Genomic DNA, 17,009 nt, shown 5'->3' with positions numbered 1-17,009 from the left:
ATGCAATTAAGGAGCTAGATTCTATAAGGGGATATGCGTGGTTTTTCGGATTTATATAAATGCAATTAAATATTACCATATATATTATAATTGCAATTATCTAGTGAGAAATGACAATCGATGTCGAATCGACGTTGATTCGACGTTAATTCGATGATTTCGATGTCGAATCGACATTGATTTGATATCGATTCTATTGTCACTGGGTGAAATATTATTATAGGTGCGTTCTGATATTCATTGCCAGTACTGAAAATCTATAGCACACCTAACGTATACTATATAGTTTCAGCACTGGTAGTGAATATCGGAACGCACCCTATACATATAATTGCGTTTATAAGTCCGAAAAACTAATTCGTCACGCAGTTCAAATATCGTTTTTCCATTAGATGGCATTAAAAAAACGCCACGAACTTTTTCCCACACCTAATATTTAGTACATAAATTCACATAGTACATAATTCAAATTATTTAAGCATCTAAAATCCAACTTTGACCTTTATAGGCTTTAAAGTCTTACTTGTGTATTTACATATATGTATAGTTAATCGTTTATTATTGTTTATGTACCGCTGCCTGAAAAGTGCGTTATTATTTTTTTATATCGATTATTGCGAAGAATATTATTAAGATCTCGGTAATCTAAAGGCTTAGGATGAGAGATCCGAATTTGACTCCCGGCCGAGGAAGTCAAAAATATATATATATTTCCCGGGAGTCAAATTCTCTCATCCTTGTAACACAATAAATTTATTTATTATTATATTATTATATAGTTTTTCCACATCTTTCTAATAGAATGCCTGAATAAGCATCAAATTATTAAATTGCTTATCATTTAATTTGTGATATTATTATATTAGTTTAAATGCATTTACAGTCTGGAAAACTAATTTGGCGTGCAATTCAAATGACTACATATTTAGTATAAAAATTCACAGAGAAATTATTTAAGCTCCAGCTTCGACCGTCATTAGGTTTTAAATTCTTACTTGTTGTGAATTCACATATACGATTTTAATAAATCGTTTATTATTATATAAAAGTAGGTACTATGATCTAGCCGCGACCGTTTAATGACCTTTCTCCTTAATTGTTTAGAGTTATTGTCGACAATAACATTAGTAACAGGTAATACTAGACAAATTATTATTAATGATATTTTTACAAAATTTTTAAATTGGTGAGTTGATGATGAAAAATGTAATAAAAATTGTAAAAAAAAATGGAAAATGATTTATTTACATAAAAATAAATTAAAAATAATCCATTCATAGAACAATTTAAAATCTTTAAAATTGGTCTCTTGTATTTTTTTGTATGACTAATAGTTTTGGCAATATAATAATTTGAATGTTCGCATGAGCGACATTTCTTATAAAATTTTGCAACTTACAAGCATGAATAACTTCACAAAAAAATTTCAAATTTTTGTTCGCGAAATACTTGTCTCATATTTTTATCTGTAGAATGTCAGCAAATTAAAAAAAAAGTTTTATATGACAATATTTTAAATATTTTGCCCAGTTTAACGTAGAATATATTAAGCATAAGCAGCTTTGCGCATTCATGTAAAGGCTATTGCAAGAATTTTGATCGTAATCGTAAAGTCTCAAGCAAATCGACCAATTATAATCAAAATTGCGATGCTGACACTCATGTTTTAAAATGTTCGATTGTGATTGGCCGATTTATTTAAGGCCTTACGATTTATAACTAAAATTTTTGAACGTATGATGGTCTTAACTTAAGCTTAACAATTATTGCATGATACCTGCGCCGTAAGATATGATGCAGCCGAATCCATTATCCTCATGAATGCTCCAATACTCTGCTCGATGATTCAAGCATGAGCTGATACAGCAAACAATCGTGATATTCCGAGTGTTTAAATTCTGTTATTATAAGCTAAAGAATGAAGTTTTGTATATCTCTAAGATTCAGAGTCTCAGTATTTCTTCCTAACAATCAAAGTTCTTACGATTGCGGTCACCCTGATAAAAATAAAAATCAGAATCGTAAGTCGAATAATGAGAGAGTAACAGAAGCATAAACGAAACTTCTAGAAGGAGAAAATTGGAACAATGAAATATAAAAGAAGCATTTACGCTTTTTTTACATTTTGATATTTCAATGCTTCTGTTACTCTCCAATTATATTCGATTTACTCCGATTTTTATTTTCATCAGGGCAAGAGTGAGAATATTATTACAGTAATTTGAACAATTTACATGCGTTTATATGTGTGACTGAAAAAAATCTGAAAATCGATTATGTGATAAAATAATACATTTTACAGACTCGGTCTCGAGATCTCGAGTATTGACTACATTCAATTTTATTCGGAGAGGTCGCAATAGAAGATCGCGCTGACATTGTACAATGTTGAATTTTTTATTGCGGTTTCAGTTCCTAAATAATTTTAATCAAAAGTTTGTCGATAAAATATAAAAACTCCGAATAAAGCTGGTTGTAGTGCCGCGCCGCAAACTTGGTAGCAAATATGCAGTGGCATTCATACGTTACATGATCAGGCGATCTTAGACCTATTATTTTTACCCTATAGCAACGCTATAACATTACTTAATTTTTAATAAAATTTGCGCACGCGTTTGTGAAAATTATATTAAAAATTTTTAAAGATCAGTATATATTAACAATCTTAAAATAAAAAATTACTGAAGATTTATTGAATAATACAATAAATGAAAAAGGCTATATTCGATCAAAAGTCGATGTTGATGCTTAATAATATTTTTGTGAAATTTCTTGTTTAATTAAGCAATTCTGTTCATTAGTATTAGAATTAAATTATCGAATTATTTTTTATGAAAAGTAGCAGTAACGATAACACTTTTATTTTTATAAAATAACATTTCCAAAAAATCCTGCATACAGGATTTTTATCAAAAAAGTGTGGATACTTTATAATAATTTTTGTAAAATCGAGAAAATGTGAAAGATGTGTTTCGATATTTTAAAAAAGTTACTTTTTGTCATGGGTACTAATTATTATGCGAGAGAAAAGGGAGAATAAAAATTTCATTTTTGGCCATGGGGTCGAATCTTCCTACTCAAGGGCTTCATTTAAAAGAAGAGAGATTCCTGATAATTTTTAAATTGTTACAATATTCCTATAATAGTGACTGATCGAAGGTGATAATTTCACGAACTTGGAGTTATCCAGGATTAATTACATGGAAGTGATATGGATATTTCTCTCATGTATTAAGAAAAAATTTCCTGAATCTAAGTAATATATGTATAGATTCTTAAATTAAGTAAACATTTCCTTATTGTAAATAATATTAACTAACGTAAACATATATATTATTTGATTTAATATAATACTTCCTTTTTTTGAATAAATTTATTTGCAATAAAGAAATGTTTACTTAATATTATTCAAGAGAATATTGCTCAGAATTAGAAATTTTTTCTGTGTAGTGTGTGTGTGTGTGTATATATTTGTGTGTTCGTGCGTGCGTTAATATAATAATAAAATTAAACCAATAATTACGACCAATAATTAAATGAGCAATACAAAATTTTTTTATAAAATAATATGAGATTGTATATATTCATGTATTTTAATTAGAAAAATGTGAATACGAACAATAATCGGAAGACATTTCATACTCACAGAGTGAGTCTTCTTCAGTTACACACAAAAAAAATGTAAAACGCAATATAAAACGATTAGATCATTTCTATTGTATATTAAGTGGTCAGAAAAAAATTTTTTGTATCGTCAAGATACATCTTTCTCTTGTTTTTTTGTGCTGATAAAGATTCTATGAATACGAAACGTCTTGCGATTATTATTCGTGTCTATATCTTTGTAATTAAAATACAGTACATGAATCAACACAATCTCGTGTTGCGTTTTATAAAAAAATCTTTTATTGTTTATTTAATGGTCGTTTCATTATTGTATTAATCATATAGATGATATCTTTGTCATTAAAATACAATACATGAATACACAATCTCGTATTGCGCAATAAAAAAAATCTTTTATTGTTTATTTAATGATCGTTTTATAATTGTATTAACTATAGGTGATATCGAGCATCTTTTCTATTTGTTTAAAATCTTAAATTATTTATGCATTCTATCAAAGATTGCATACTGTCACGAAATTAATGGGGGCCAGAATTTGAGAATTTAATCTAACATGTATGTTTAACATTTAAGATTTTAAATAGAAAAGATATATGCTCAATATCACCTATATATATGGTTAATGCAATAAAAAATCATTAAATAAACGATAAAAGATTTTTTTGCGCAACACGAGATTGTGTATTCATGTATTTTAATTACAAAGATATCATCTATATGATTAATACAATAATAAAACGACCATTAAATAAATAATAAAAGATTTTTTTTATTCAAATACCTTTACATTCAAGCATACAAATACGTGCACACACAAGATCAGATTCATGCTACTTCCATGCAATTGATTCTGGACAGTGCTAAGTGTATGAAATTATCACATTTGATCGCCATTTTGAATGAGGATATTGTAACAATTTAAAATTACCAAAATTTTGTTCATTTTTAAATGGACCTCTATTCAACCCCATAGCTGCCATGGCTATTTGAAATTTTCATTTCCTCTCCCCTCGCGTACTTAAAAATGGAGGACAATCAGCATTTATGTGTCAAAAGCTTTTTTTTTTAAATAGCAGAGTACGTCTTTCACCGTTTGCAAATATTTTCGATTTTAAAAATCATTACAAGGTTTCCACACATTGATACATCCTATATAATTATACATTTTTAATAGTTGTTACTTTTATGTATTATTAAATAAAATTTTTTCTTCAAGATAAGTATAACTTACCAGCATATAATCTCCTTATTAAAGGAGTAAAGTTACTAATATTATATGCAGCTACAATTCCGTCAAACAATGGGCCATAAGGAAAATAGTCATATGCCCATTCAGGAAGAGGCAATCCTAAAGAAGATTCGGCTACGAAAGTGTGATAAAGATAGTAAAACTCCTCTAATGACTGTATGTTCTTGCCAGTTAATCTCGTCAAATTGCCCATCAAGTCCTTGAACTCACCAATCTTTGCTTGCCCTTCAGGCGAGTTCAATATTCGATTGTATTCCTCGAGGTATCTGAAAATGTAAATCGAGTTACTTTTTATATATTAGTTTTTTTAAATATTTAAAAAATTAATAGTAATATGTATGTCTTTTTAAAAACTATTCTGTAATTATATTCTTATAATCATGTAACTATAATTAATTATATAATCGAATTGCTAAAAAAAGATATTAATGCTATTTAAATTTTCACTGATTGCTCATCTTTCCTTTACATGCTTTACTTACTGTGGACACTCGTCTGAAAGAATAATATTGTCATCGATACGTGGAGTGTACAATGTCGGGATTGGTTGCCAATTTAAAAGAGGAGACCATCGTTGTAAATTTCTCGGTGGGAACAAACTAGCAAGAACAAGTTGTAGAGACATTTTTGTTCTCTCAAAATCCGAACTACGAGCTACAACAAGTTTTGGCACATACAAACTGCCAAGAAAGTCATTATATCTAGATCGCAAAAATTTTCCCAATCTATATTCGTGTTTCTTGCCCTCCTATAAAAGATTGCATAAATTCGATCAATTAATGTTAAATAAATATTCAATTAATCTTAAAAAAATTGAAAAAAAATTGATATGAATATTTATTGAAATAAAAATAATTTAATAAAATTTTTTTAAAGAAGAAACAGTAACTTTTGTAACGATGTAATATGCATTATCTTCATGTAATATGCATTATTCCCGTACTAACTAGTCGGTGCCACTCAGACAGCACAGAGGTGAATAAAAGTTCATAGGGAATTAATTTTAAAAAATACAAATAAAATTAAAAAAAAGTAAATATTTGAATAATTCTCGAAGAATCAGTTCATCTTAAAGTATTTCTCAGAAATTCATTATAATGAATACTTATAAACGAAGACTCCCAATTCAGAAATTTAAAATATTATGAAATTCTGAAAAAATATAAATGATATTCTAATATCATTATACATATAATAAGCAATTTTTTGCTGTCTGAATATACTTAAATGGGTAAAATCCTTGAAGATGAAGCCTTTTTTTTATTTCACTATTTATCAATAAAAAAGGAAAATGGAACAAAATTTCAAAGAAAAATTTATTGAGTAAAAACCTTATTAATTATTTAGTTACTCGAATTACAATTACAATTCAAAAATTATCAAAATATGAATGAACGTATTGTATAACAGAGCAGCAATAATAAGGTAACAATAATGGCTTTCCACTTAAAATAAGCTGCGTTCCAATTTTTCTATGTATTTTATATATCGAAAGCAGCAGACTTGTAAATATAGTTAAGTGAAGCACGTATTAATGTATTATAAAAGTATAAAGTATAAAGTATTACACAGTATTAGAAGCCAAAGAGAACTCAGAGAAAAATATAATTTTGACAACTGTTAAATTAACAACTCTAATAATTTAAATACTTGCAACTAGCTTTACAAAGTAATTAAAACTAAAGTAGTATTGAATACTATATTTTTATAGTATTAAATATATTTTTATAGTATTATACTATATTTTTATAGCTTTTGGTACTACTTCGGTACTAGTTCTTACTTTTTAAAATTTATTATTTATTACTATTTAAATTTTGTACTTTATAATTATCACAACTATTTTTTTCTCTCAATGCAGAGAAATATCAACATTGAGAGTACATTATTACTCCTGCTTTCATTTTTTGTTTATATTTTTTAATAATTTTTTAAACAATGAACAATAGTTTCCTAATCAATAAATCTTATCTCTTTAAGATGAATTCAAACAGTAAAAAAAATGTTTATTGCATATTAAAATATTTTCTATGTACTAAGGATATATTCATAATTTTTTAAATTTCCGAGTTTGGGGCCTTCCTGTGAGTCCTTGGAATAGTTTATATTGTACATTTAATATGGATACTAACTATATATTTATATAATACGGATACTAATTTTTTATTAAATTATTTTAATTTCAGCGATACGTGTAAACATATATATTTTATATATATTTAATTAATCATTTTGATATTTACCAATTTAGTATATTATTCTTTAAGTACTATTAGTAAATTATCTGCGAAATTAAAGCCTCGTCTCTCATGCTTTCGAAAAATGGATATAAAATATATAAACTTTAAATAAATATAACTTCTACAAAAAATGATCAGAATGAGATGTTGAAAATTTTGTTGCTTAAAATCTTTACTTTTCAGACCTTACTTTAAATAACAATTTGACTGATTTTTACAGAGCACGATTACAAATGATCCATTAAATCTCAAAACTTTTTGTGAACTTTGCAAAGTTTTATGCCATAAATGAGAAGTCGGGCACAAATACTGTTTATAGCTTTCAAAAGCGTTTCCTTTTCCTTCAATTTGCTTTTTTAATGTTGTACAATATTTTTTCACCGTGTTATTCAATATTAAAATAAAAATGATTCTTTTGATTTTGACTGCTCATATTAGGTGTAGTAAAAAGAAATCCATTATTTTTTCATTCAATGTAAAAATATAATGGATTTTTTGTTACTACACCTAATAAAAGAACGGAGTAACGTACAATATTTGTTAAAAAAGAAAAATCAATTTTAATCGCACACGATTTTTTATTCAAAGAATTATGAATGTTTATAAAAAGATGTAATACGTTTTAAAAGCGTTATATTTATAGTTCTTACTTTTTTCATAAAAAATAAACAATTTATTCTGGATAATACCATGATATAACCCAAGTAGCACAGTAGCGCTTTGTTAACGCTTTGTAAGTATTAAGCTGGAAACACAATGAAAAGCACAGGAACAGGCAATTGAAACAGGGAATAAAAGATTTCAATCTATCAGAAAACTTCCATTCTGTTATTGTTTTCTTATGGTTTCTGATAAGTTGAAATCTTTGCCTGTGCTTTTTATTATGTTTCCAGCTTTATGTGCTATTTGGGAAGAATACAAGGTTTCGTTGCGCATAGTAGTGGTGGAGTTTGGAGTATCCAATCAAAATTTACTTTGAAATGTAGCGTGACTGCGCAACACGATAGTATCATGGCAACGTATAACCTAAATTTAATCTGTCATCAAAGACATAGAGAATGCACTGCGCGATCCTATCTATATAAGTAGTATAGTCGACAAAAAGAGAGAAAGATATCGTGGATGACAGCCAATCTTCATTTCTTTCCACTCAATGAAATAATGAGAGAGAGAATGATAGGGACATTGGCCATCTTCCATGGTCCCTCTCTCTCATTTTTGTCGATTATATTACTTAGATGGGGTTTATTTTCTATCTCTTTGTCTGTCACAGATCATACAGCCATATTGCCTTTTGCATTTGTGGCAATTCTATCATTGGTCAACGCTGCGCATTTTAGGAGCGAAACACTTATATTCTTACATCACGGATGATATTATATGTGTACTTACTATGGTCAATTGTCCGAGGCCTGTCGGATAGAAAGAATAATTTATATATGGATCGTTTGGAAACATTTCGCGACCATTATTATCGGGTGTTCGATCGCCATGTCTAAATACCTATAAAGTGTAAATCATTCAAATATAGCAATTCTGGAATAATAAAGGTCAGTATTCATCAGACTGTGCAAGATTGCCAGATGTGGAAATTTTTTGCCCAAAAAAATGGCGTCTTGAAATAATGAGTGAGTGAATGAGTGAGTGAGTGAGTGAGTGAGTGAGAGAGAGAGAGAGAGAGAGAGAGAGAGAGAGAGAGAGAGAGAGAATTTCTGTGAATGTGATGATTAATGTTATCTAACAATAAGTACACTTACCACATTAACTAATATAAGCTCAAAAGGTACAGCCGCGATCAAAATTGCATTTAAACTAATAGCAATCAATAAATAGTTATTGAAATTATGACACGAGACCATATTGTTAATCTGAAAATGAAACAATGCCATTTGTTTAATTGACAGTTAGGCCTAATATTTATAAATATTAATATGATTTAAAAAATCGGAAATGTAACCATTTTAATATTTTGTCTAGGGAGACACTATATATTTACATTTAAGTCAGTCGCCAGAGGTCGCCAAAAGGAAGAAATTACAAAAACAGGTATTTTCTTGTTTAATGAATAGTTTAATATATAAAAAGACTAAATCAGAAAGTGCTACAACATTCACGAAGACATTTGGAAGTAATTAATCAACAAAATTACTTTTTTGTTTTTCGATTAAATGAGAAGAGATAACAAAAAATGATAAGAGAGCTTTTTTGTTCTCCTGCTCAAATTTCTTATAAAATAAGTACCGAGCTTTATACTTTGAATAAAATCGGAGGTACTGGCTTGAAGATAAGTGAAATTTCTTGAAGAAATGATAAAAATGGGCATTTTTTCAGTTATTGTTTTCTACATTGTTTTGAGTGCATAGGAGAATTAAAAGTGACATAAAATAAACATTATTATTTAAAGTAGACATTTGATTTGAAAAAATGAATTAAAAGTCAATTTCATGTGATTAATTTCCAGAAATATTAAACTCTATTTTTTTGACGAAATTTGTTCTTTTTTGAACATTACTATTTGAAATATTACTATTTGGTTTTTTTGTTCATATATAATGAACTATTAATTAACAAATTTAACAGTAATACAATAAAAATAAATTGTTTTGTATCAACGATGCAATGTAATAGTAAGATTGATTTATGTTGCATACATAATCAGAACTTACAGTAATTTCTCTTACCAAATTTTTTGTATCTCTTCACAGAAACTCCAACTTTTCAATGAAAAGAAAAAATTTCTGACGTCACTTTTTAAACAAATTATTAGCAAGAATAAAAAAAGTGATTATAATCATTCTTATGCAATACAATTACTATATTGTAGCCCTTGTTATTTATAACCATAATCTCTATATTGCATGTTGATGTAAAATAATTTATTTGTATTGTATTATTGCCAAACTTATTAATTATTAGTTCACTATGTATACGAAACAATGATAAGATTAGAATTGAGACCATTTTATATGAATATGTTATCTAAATACGAAAAGCGCAATTTGACGGTCAAAGTCAGATGTTGAACTAATATGTACATATATACGTATTCTTATGTAAACGAATTTATTTTAAAAATATGGTTGCGCGCCGTTACTGTCGAACTTTTAACGCAGTCCATCTGAAACAACATTAATAATCTCTCCAAATTAAATATTAAAAAAACTAATTAATGTTTTAACATTGAAAAGGAAAACGTCGATTGAAACATATGCGGATTATTTTCGATGAGTAAATATTAACTTTTGCGCACCAACCGCGTAGGCTCTTAATTGGCTTCTTAGAGTTTTAGATCAATGTCGATCGGCATTTAGGCTGCGCAGGTTGAAATAAGGAACCAAGCTGAAAATCAAATGTACAAGAAAAACAAAATGTGCAAGTAAATCTCAGCATTGTTTTAGATGATTTATTCTCAGAGCTTTATATACATATTTTTAAGTTATATTGTAATCATATGGAGTTGAATTTAGACTCATTTTTTCAGGTCTACTTTATCATATATCACTTTTAACTCTCCGATTTAACTCGAACGATGCACTCAAAACGATGCAGAAAACAATAACTAAAAAAGTACCCATTTTTGCCGTTTTTTCATAAAATCACTCATCTCTCTCTCTCTCTCTCTCTCTCTCTCAAACTACTGTATCGCTGATTTTTAGTATAAAGTTCGATACATATTTATTTTGTAAGGAATTTCAGTAGCAACAAAGAAGCTCTGTTGTCATTTTTCATTATCTCTTCTCGTTTTTAGTTTCTTTTTATTTTTCGATTAAAATTCTTTTTGAATTTTAATCGAAAAACCAAAAAATTTTATTGCTTAATTATTTTGTAATGCCTCCTTTAAAATTGCAGCACTTTCTATATAATTTAGTCTTTTTATAGTCTTTTTATGTATATCTCCAAACTGTCAATTAAAACAAGAAAATACCTGTTTATAATTTCTTTCTTTCTTGCTACCACTTTAATCTCTGACGATTGGTCTACTAATAATTTGAAAAATCGAGATATATATATGTGTACTTGTAACATACTATGCATATATTTCAGATATACAGAATGTCCTTAACCTACGGGATCGCAGATCGCGGACTGAAGCGAAAGTCTTATACCATTTTACCATTTTTGCAATAGTTAACAGGATATTAATTTTTAAAAATAGCTGAATATGCGTGTCCCAGTCTACTAATATCAAGTATACGCATCAATCGCTTGGCGTGCGGATCGCGGGGAGCGAGGATGACCTACAGGCAAGGGTTCGAGTTATGACCATGGTGGAAGTATTACATAAAGTTTGCATGCTCCAACATGTTCCTACTTCTTTCAATCATAGTTCCTACTCAACGCGTTCATTAGAATGAGTAGGAGCTATGGTAGAAACATGTTGAAACATGGTGGAATATGCGATGCGAACAAACTTATAGAGTGTGCAGTTTGGCCAAACCATGCCTACTTTTGCTTCGCATCGTCAATAGGATGCAAGAGCTACCAATTGTAAAATGCGGGACGGTATTCCGTCCTTATTTTAAAATCATCTTAAATAATGTCTTAAGATGCTAATATATCAATCCTCAGATTAATTTACGATCTTAAAATTGTACTTAAGATTCTTAAATGTAAGAATCGACTGATGTCAAACAAGAAAAGACTCAATTTCATGACACGAAACAGGCTAATATTCATAGTTCTTGCATTTAAGACTGTCTTAATTACAGTCTTAAGATGTCATAAGTCAATCCAAGAATTTATAGACGGAAAGCGCAGAGAGACACTTTAGAAAGAGACACTGTCCAACTGCATACCCATGTTATCCCTTCCATCATGATTATAACTTTAGTAGTTTAATAATAACTTGCGGAGATATGCACGGCACAAAGAGGTTGTATATACAGAGTAGGAGAACCAGCTAAGAATGCGTGAGCGAATAGAAAGAAACAGAAAACGAGATAGCCAGAGAGAATCAAGAAAGAATGGAATGGATTCACCCGGAAGTCGCCATGTTTAGTAAATTTGTTAAAGTAAACATTGTTAAAGTGAGTAGAAGATAGTAGGAGTGGTAGGAAATGGAACACGGTGCTACGCACACTTGTACCGCACTAGTATTATATTAGGTGTAGTAAAAAGTCTATTATTTTTGCATGAAATTGACTGGAAAAATAATGGATCTCTACATCTAATATGTATGACATATATGTATATATACACACATGCATATTTGCGGAAGTGCGCTAGACATGACAGAACCAATCAGAGAAGAGAATCATTCCCTCCATCCACTTTCCCTTGATTCTCTCTGGAGATAGCCGCAGCATCCTTGTTTATGCGATTATTTATTATTTATTATTATGTTGATTTTTATTTTTAGGTGGAGAGATTTCAGGAGAGCAACATATATCAATGCCGTCTCCCTCAGCTTTCAAAGTTCTATGCATTGTGCAATATTAAACAAAAATAAAGATGGCCATCCCCTATTCTTTCCTTTTCTACTAACATCTCCATTTACAGAGACCCCTATCCCTTGCCTATTCTATATATGTATACTATCTTTCACATGGTATGGAACGTTTGCCAGACAGTTCCCATTCCTCGCGCGCCAAACTATCAATAGCAGATATGCTTTAGAAATTAATATCTTGATTTCGAAAATTGAGAAATAATCGAGAACTTTTCGAGAACTGAATTTAGTTTTCTCCAAAGTGTGCATGTGTACATACAGAAAAATGTTACATAAATATTTGTAAATAATAAAAATCTTAAACAATAAGAATACCTATTATTTTTACTGTACCAAAAGCCTATATCGATTAAAGCTGGATCGTTAATGCTTTTTAAATAATTTTTATATGAATTTATATACTAAATATGTAATTTTTTATTTATTTAATCGGTATAGGCTTCTAGTTTATCGTTTATATTCTCACATATACAATAATATTTTTATTGTTTATATTATGTCGCCTAAAAAAAGACATTATTTCTTTACATATCCGATACATTCCGACTATTGCGAAGAATATTAAGGCCTTGGTAGTCTAAAAGCTTAGAACGCTTGTACGGAATACAAAAAATCCAAGTTCGATTCCCAGCCGAGGTAATATTTTTTGCAATAAATTTATTTACAATTTTTTAGTACATTAACACCTTTCTAATAGGATGCCGGATTGCGCATCAAATTATTAAATTGCTTATCATTTAATTTGTGACATTACTGTAGTAATTTATATTATATTACGTTCATAAGTTTGAAAAATCCTTTCGGCACGCAGTTTAAATAACTATATATTTAGTATATATTCACATATAGAAATTATTTAAAAAGTATTAAAGATCCAGCTTCGACCGGAATAAGAATCTTATTTTAGATGATATATGTGAGAGCACAATCAATATACAATCAATATATTACAAATATATAGTATATCATATGTTATTCGAACTGCGCCCCGAATTGATTTTTTGAACTTATAAACGCAATTAAACTACTGTCACAATATCACGAATTAAATTAAATTGACAAGCAATTTTTAATAATTTGATGCTGATTAGGCATCATATTAGAAAGATATTAAACTACTGAAAAACTGTAAATATACTAATTTCTAATATGCTGCCTGATTGAGGATTTCTAATTATTAAAAATTGCTTGTCAATTTAATTTAATTCGTGATATTAGTACAATAGTTTAATTTGCGTATTCGTTTGCATAATTCATTTCTCAGATATAAATTAATTCTCCGTTTACAATCAGATGCCTTCACCATACAATACAGAAGACATATCTCTAATCAATATGTCTTCTGTATTGTATGATTTCCAATTAATCGACAGAATTTTTAATACAAAGGAATAATATAGCCTGTTATTAGTAAGAGAGTAATCAATTAACTAATAAGATGATTATGAGAAATAATTTTATATACTCATTGACTATATATTCCGAACGTAAATATAATTTTTAATCAACAATTATACATGTATTAATTTTGTAATATTTTTGCGACTGAAAGAGATTTTTGTAAATTTGGAATTAGTTTCGCTTAATGTATTTTAAACATTAAATTCTATTACGATATTTAAAACATCTTAATTTATTCGCTCGTCTTTGGCCGAATTTTAATATTATTTTGTGTTTCAATAATGACCAAGTTATCATTGTTTATCTTTTTAAAAATAAATAGTTTAACTCCGGTATATATGCTACTAGATAATCCTTTTCTAACATTTGATTCTAACATTCTTTTTTTAGGGCATCATCTGTTTGTAAAAATTGCAAACAGATTTAACAAAATGATTCTGTTAAATCTGCTTGCATTAGCGATCCACTAATCCGCATATGCGCGATCCGCTGCATGGAATATTAGGAACAAAATTGTCGCGTACTAGCGTACGTAAAACAGCGGAACTGATCGGATCTTTCGATACGTGAATATGCGCGTACGGCGATACGCGTCATAAGACGATACTCTGAGGTTTTGACTCTTTTTACATCGAGCACTTAGTATGCATATTAACTAGTAACTTTCTATTAAATTATCTTAATCACTAAAAAAAAAATATATTTTTTTAACCGTTCAGTTGTTTCGTGTTAATGTCAGAGACATTCTATTTATGTATCTCAAGAAGATTACATTCTACAAAGTAAGAGAAATTTTGTACAACTATAAAGTACTGAAGGATTATGATTGCAATCCTCTCAATGTTAGCAGAATGTCTTGTTTATATTGATGCACGCGTAGTACGTAAATGACAAACTTCTTCTAAACAAATAAGCGTGCCGCTAGTATCTTGTAGCCTCTTGTTTCAAAAGACTATTCGAGTTATTATAATAAAATTTTCTATAGAGTAGAGGAATTTATTTTTGATCATAGTACATATATCCTCATATGTCCTCATTTTTAGAGATATAGATATATATTATATAATAAGTATAATAAGTATACGTGCTTGATTCATGTAAGATTTTTTTGCTTAGAGAAAATGCTAAAAGGAATTTCCAGCTTAGCAAAATGTTTTTTGGAATGATTTGGAATGAATTTAAAGAATGATGAATTAAATTGATATAATATGCATCATGATTAATTAAATACTCATATCATATATGTATATATGTTTACATGTATCACCGAAATTAACATAGTGTAAGTGACAGAATTCTGTCACATGTTAGATCAATGTATATTAAAAGCTGCTATACATGAAATTAATAAAGTTAAATATAAAAACATATAAATATTTTGAACTATGATATTATTACTAATGATATTATTATGTTATTTAACAAAATATATATGTATCATTTCATTGTTAGGTATTGTTATTGATTATATAGCTGTATTGAGATATTTTATAACTGCATTGAGATGTTTTACATAAAGCGATTTTTAATATGCACTGATCCAGCGTGTGAATGATCGAATTCATCATAAAATAACTCAATAGAAAGTTACTAATTAGTATTCGCATCAAGTGCACGATGTAAACTAGGCCTTTAATCATGGCGTGAATAAAATCATCGAAAGGCTCCACGCGTATGCTTTTCTACTAATGTCACACACGAAAAAAGCAGAATTTTCATTTGTTACCGGTCACTACTCATCTCAGTTCTATATTAGCACTGAAACTATTATAACGTCCCCAGACAGCAGACAATATTTATAAAATATTTACAAAATATTCATAAATATTTATAAGGCTTATTTTAAATATTGTTATTTTGTAAATTTTTATTTTTGTGATCTTAAATTGCATAGATATCATAAACATATATATGTAAATATTATGAAATATTTATTGTAAATCTTGTAGTAAATGCTATAGAAATACTTAATAAAACATTAAAATTCAAATTAATAAAAAAAATAAAAAAATACTTAACAGGAATATTTATACTTGTCATAAATATTACATTAAATATTTAGTTTATCTTTTAATAATATTTCGAATAAAGCTTATGTAAAATATGTATAAAATATTTATATAACATTAAAAAATAATAATAAATAATAATAAATATTTATCATAAATATTCAGTGCTGTCTAGGATGTAGTATACATCGGTCGGCAGATCAGTAGGATGATACTTTGAAAAGAATTTATAATAAAAAATTGCTAGTTTTGCTAACGAATGAATAATCGAGAAAGTTGTCCATCGATCACAAGATTCGTACTATTTTATTAAAATTTTCTTTTTTATGAACAATTATGATAAATCTACGTTATTTTTACAATGACGTCAGATTTGTTAAAAATGACCAATTACGTCAAATAGATGATACCTGGGATTGTTTTTAAAATGTCGCAGATTAAATCAAGAATGGATATCCAATTAAATAAAAACTAATGTAATTAACATCACAAAAATATTTTTTTTAAACAATTTAATTTTTAGTTTTTTAATTTTTTTTATTAATTTAATTAATTTAATCTTTAACTTAATCTTTAATTCAATTAATTTTATTATGGATTAATTTGTATTCTTAACTAGTTTCAAGGTTGTTAATTTTAATTTAACTTAGTTTTAAAAAATTTAACTTACCCACAACTTTGATATAATAACAATGAATAATTGTTCTATCAATATTTGAAAAATTATAGAACTGACGCATATATATGTATATTTGTGATTGTATTATATTTTTTCCGGAAGTTAGATTATTATTTTCAACGTTTTATCAAATGGCATCTACCGTCAAACCCGAATTGAAAAAATCTGTTGAGCTACTGCCAATTGTAAGTATGAACTGAATACTGACTTTTTCTCATAGCATGTAAGGCTTTTAAGGTGCACGAGTGTACGCCCCACCACGTTATATTTCCTGTCCGTTTTATCAGACATCATACCGTCATGACGCACAAATTTATTAGGAGAAGTTTATTCTATAGTTTATTTTTCTGAAATA

At 28.2% G+C, this 17,009-nt stretch overlaps 1 protein-coding gene across 1 annotated transcript in view; it reads right to left on the bottom strand.

Annotated features, from left to right (window-relative positions):
• The window catches only part of LOC108692459 (venom acid phosphatase Acph-1-like), a 17,499-nt gene extending 824 nt beyond the window's left edge, over nucleotides 1-16,675 (bottom strand). Inside the window, exons 1-5 of the mRNA XM_018200707.1 lie at nucleotides 16,646-16,675; nucleotides 8,874-8,984; nucleotides 8,509-8,619; nucleotides 5,359-5,624; nucleotides 4,859-5,142 (exon numbers count right to left, since the gene is read on the bottom strand). Of these exons, the coding sequence (XP_018056196.1) occupies nucleotides 4,859-5,142; nucleotides 5,359-5,624; nucleotides 8,509-8,619; nucleotides 8,874-8,975 (763 nt within the window). The 5' untranslated portion in view covers nucleotides 8,976-8,984; nucleotides 16,646-16,675. The remainder of the gene's footprint in view (nucleotides 1-4,858; nucleotides 5,143-5,358; nucleotides 5,625-8,508; nucleotides 8,620-8,873; nucleotides 8,985-16,645) is intronic.
• Nucleotides 16,676-17,009: the final 334 nt, after the last annotated feature.

The sequence above is a fragment of the Atta colombica genome, unplaced genomic scaffold, assembly GCF_001594045.1.
Source record: "Atta colombica isolate Treedump-2 unplaced genomic scaffold, Acol1.0 scaffold72, whole genome shotgun sequence".
Taxonomy (NCBI): domain Eukaryota; kingdom Metazoa; phylum Arthropoda; class Insecta; order Hymenoptera; family Formicidae; genus Atta; species Atta colombica.
The sequence above is the reverse complement of the archived record's forward strand: the minus strand, read 5'-3'. Positions and strand labels throughout refer to the sequence as shown.